Source organism: Myotis davidii, unplaced genomic scaffold, assembly GCF_000327345.1.
Source record: "Myotis davidii unplaced genomic scaffold, ASM32734v1 scaffold944, whole genome shotgun sequence".
NCBI classification, from domain to species: domain Eukaryota; kingdom Metazoa; phylum Chordata; class Mammalia; order Chiroptera; family Vespertilionidae; genus Myotis; species Myotis davidii.
In genome coordinates this window covers 1,389,713-1,393,877 of record NW_006296283.1, presented here as the reverse complement: position 1 = coordinate 1,393,877, position 4,165 = coordinate 1,389,713, and the positions used below count along the sequence as shown (strand labels likewise).

Here is a 4,165-nt window from a genome sequence, read left to right as displayed (position 1 = left end):
GAGGCCCTGCGCTGACCAAGGGAAGGGATTGTGCCTGGTGGTGTAAGGAGTCAATAGCGAGAAAAGTCTCCACTGCCCATGGTGGCCTGCGTGCTAGGGCAGGCTCTATCTGGGAAGGAGCCGCCTCAGCAGCCACCCTTCTGCCTCCACCTCCAAAGACCTGGATACTCTTTTCTTCCTGGGCCTGTGTTTCCACCCAGGTCTGCACAGGCTTACCCCAGAGCCCTGAGGCAGAGCCCAGACCCAAACGCTGCCAGACCACAACCCCCAGCAGGGTGAGCCCCACACCCACCGCTGCTCCTGTCACTGCTGCCTTTTGCCTCCCCTTCGTCACTTAGTGGTCTCGCACTAGGCCTGGGAATCACGCTTTCCCACCGCTTCATGCCGGTTCTGCTAATTCCCAAGCCAGCCTTTACCCAATTCCAGAGAGGCTTGGGGAAAGCTGCTCACCGCCTGAGCTTTCTGCCCAGGAGGAGCTAAGCTGGTTACGAGGCTCCAGAGAGGGTCTCAGCACCCAGTTTAGGCCTAGACTCCTCCTCCTTCCGCCAGCCCCGTCCCTCCACCCAATTCTCTGAAGGCAAAGTGCTCAGACCTAAATTCCTAAACAAGCATGTGGGGTGTCCCGGGCTAGGTCAAAAGTGAAAATCCCTCTCTCCTCCCTTCACAATGCAGACTGAACAAAGTCCTGTGAGTTCAGGCTGCTGGCCAGAAATTCCTGGACAGAAAAGCCATGTCAGCCCTCCCCACTCCTCTGGAAAAACACAAGTTAGCCTCCAATCCCAGAGCCAACAACCCCCAATTGCCACAATCCTGAGAATAACACTATGAGCTCAGAGCATCTCTCTGTGCTCTTCCCCAGTCCTCCCACCTGCACTCCGTGTTGCAGGTTTTCTCTCTCTCCAAAACCATTGTGAGACTGAGCTCTATGCATTTTGGAGGCCCCTACTCCCCTGCAAGATGGTAGGTGTTGCATTAGGGTACTCTCTAATCCCTGTGACCCGTGAAAATACTACTCCCCTCACCATATGCCCCTGTGACCTGCCTCTGCATTTCTCCTTCCTCCAGCTCAGACTGCAGCCTCACTTCAAAACCAGACCTGGGAGCCCAACCATTAGCAAGGAAATCTTCCTAAGCCACTACTCACCCAGAACCTTCATTACCTGAGAAAGCCCCCTGGGGCTTCCCAAGGTGAGCTGGGATTCCCTGAAAGTGTCAGGAAATGGCCACCACTGCTGTAAGGGTAGCAAAGTCACCCCAGCGTGAGAATGGAGGGGGATGAGAAGTCAACAAAGAACTAAAGTTAGAGTTCATGCTTCCCACACACACATTTTCAGTGGGAAATATATAAAGGAAGAGCCACTGGAATCAAAGGTTATGACACTGGTAGCGGGGAGGTAGTGAATGGCTTAGGGGATGTCATGGTACCAGAAGAATAGAGGAAGACACAAAGCCACGGCTAAGGAATCTCAAGATCATGGAACAGCTTGGTGTTCACATCATCTTCAACATAGCTGCCATTCGTTAGGCATTTACATACATTGTCTCTAATCCTTACAACACCCCTGTAGGTATTACTATCCCATTTTACAGGTGCAGCAGTGGAGGCTCTGAGGACTCAAGCAACGTGCCCCAGATTACACAGAGAGCAAGTGGCAGAGCCAGAACCCAAACTCTGGCCCATCTGGTTCTGAGCCTGCACTCCTATTTCCATGATGCCATGCTAACATAGGACTCCCCTGGGAGAGTCGCCATCTGTTTAGGTCACAGGCTCCTGCAGTGTCTGTCCTTAATGAATTCTAAGGAAGGGTGTCTCCAACGCCAGCATTCTATGTGTCTCTGGGACCGCGCAGAGGGGCAGTAAGTGCAGGCGATGGGGACACCTCCTTCCAGGGCTGGTGGGGTGGTGCAGTGGCTCTCACCTCCCCCATTTTTGTAGCAGAGATAGGGAAACCTCCAGACGTTGCCTAGGCCAATGATCTCCCCCGCCACGGACAACACAAACTCCATCTTGTTGTTCCAGTGCCCGCGTTCCAGGGTGCCATCTTCCTCTGCCTTTTCCACAACGGGGTACGCGGGTTTTGTCTCTCCGTTACTGGCTGTGCCCGAGACCCCGCTATCCATCCCACCTGGAAAACAAGCAGGGCACTCTGTCACTTGGGAACTCCGGGAGGAAAGCGCTCCCCATCCCTCCCCAGCAAATGTCCAAGGGAATAATGCACTGGACGAGAGCGCATTCCCACTCCCTTGTCTGCAGATGCAGGTCCTCCCTAAGCCTCCCTTATGGGTAGAGACTGGGAAACTGCTGCTGAAAATGTATATTCCTTTCCTATGCCGGGAAGAAAGGCTGCTCCTGAGTACAGATGCTGCTTCCACCACACAGGCTCTTGGGTTTGTGGACATGGGAGAGCTCACACAGGCTCCAGATGGGCTACGTTCTCCCTGCCACCTCACAACTCGCCTTGTCTGTATCAGCATGAGCTTCAGTGTCTCTATTCGGTATGCTGGGGATGATTGAAGGGATGGACTTTTTATAAATCCTCAAAACTACAAATTTCTATTACAGGAATTTATTCAAAGAAAACAATTCTGATTGTGGGTAAAGATTTTGGCATAAGGATATTCATTGCTTTTAATACCAAAAAATTAGAACGTACATAAATGTGTAAGAATGGCAAATAGATGAATAAATTATGGCACATACATACAATGATGACTATATAATCATTAAAAATTGTGTTGATGGAGAAAGTCTAATGAATGAAAGTGTTCATAAGATGTGAAGTGAAAACAGTTATAAAATAGGTCATACAATATGATTATGCTGGGAAAATATTTTATATTTATATGCATTGAAAGATTAGGATGTCCAGAAAAATGTTTTTCTCTCCTTGGATTATAGGAATTTTTCTTATCTATATTTTCTACACTTTTATCAAAGAACACATTTTATTTCGTAAACCAGTTTTTTAAAAAACTCCTTCCAAAGCAATGAGAGAGGTTGAGTGGGACAAGGAACCCTGAATAAGATGAGCTGATCTTTCCAGCTACTTCCTCCATCTCTCTCTGAAATCAGCCTAAGGAAAAGATGGACTCTGGGCTCTTTTCTTTTTGGGTGATAACAAATGTAGGAAACTGTTACCGTAGAGAAAACAACACAAAATGAATAAAGAACAAGAATTCTAAACCCTTCACTGCTCTATTTTAGACTCTTATTGGGATTGAGGATAAGATTGGATGTGGTTCATAGATGGCAAGCAACTACTATGGAAAAAGCACTTTACCTACATTTATCTCATTAATCCACACAACAGCCCTGAGGTGTCAGCAGTGTTACCTCTGCTTTGTAAATGCAGAGACTGAGGCTCGGAGAGGTTCAATAGCGTTTCTGCTTTCATACAGCTGGTAATTGCACAGCCAGGACCTAAACCCACTCTGTTCCTGTTTTTTCAATTACATTCCTTGATTGCATTGGCTGCCTAGATTTATCAGCATGTCCAATATACGCATCTTCTAATGACTCTCCCTGATGGTATACAGTAGCTCCTTTTCTGGAACAGTGGGCACATGGACTTTTTCCTACACCTCAAGAAAAGTTCTTGTTAACGGAACTTTCTCAGCTGGAGCCCCGGCTGGGCACAGACTCTCCTGAGGCTGAGCTCCCCAAGGGATCCAGAACATCAGGAAACAGTAGGACCTTTGTTTATTTGATAAATAGGGAACAGACTCCAGAGATTATTAGTGGGATAAGAAGGAGAAACGCAAGCAGCTGGTTCCAAGAAGATTCTTCAGTCCTTTAGAGAAGGTTGCCTAATATCCTGCGCTGGTTCTGGGCCTCCCTTTAGCATCTGACGGTGTCTTCAGATGGTGGAATACCATCTCCCTGCGCTGCATCATCCTCCCAGATCCCATAAGAGACAGTAGCCCTATCCTGGGTCCCTTGGCCTGGTTAGGGTTCTGCTTCTCAGAGGTAGCCTCGCGCCATTGAAAGGTCATCTAGGAGTAGAGTCAAACAAGCCTGGATTCAGGTTTTGCTTTGAGCCATATCACTTACTGCCTGACTTCAGGAAAAAGAAGTACCCTGAGTCTTAGTTTGCTCATCTGAAAAAGTGAGAATGATAGGATATACTTAGCTATAAGGATTAAATGAGAATATATATATATATAT

At 47.9% G+C, this 4,165-nt stretch overlaps 1 protein-coding gene across 2 annotated transcripts in view; it reads right to left on the bottom strand.

Annotated features, from left to right (window-relative positions):
• The window catches only part of SLC6A13 (solute carrier family 6 (neurotransmitter transporter), member 13), a 44,130-nt gene that overhangs the window by 39,476 nt on the left and 489 nt on the right, over positions 1 to 4,165 (bottom strand). For both annotated transcript variants that reach the window (XM_006771307.2, XM_006771308.2), the window contains exon 2: positions 1,920 to 2,126. In XM_006771307.2, the coding sequence (XP_006771370.1) occupies positions 1,920 to 2,121 (202 nt within the window). In that variant the 5' untranslated portion in view covers positions 2,122 to 2,126. The remainder of the gene's footprint in view (positions 1 to 1,919; positions 2,127 to 4,165) is intronic.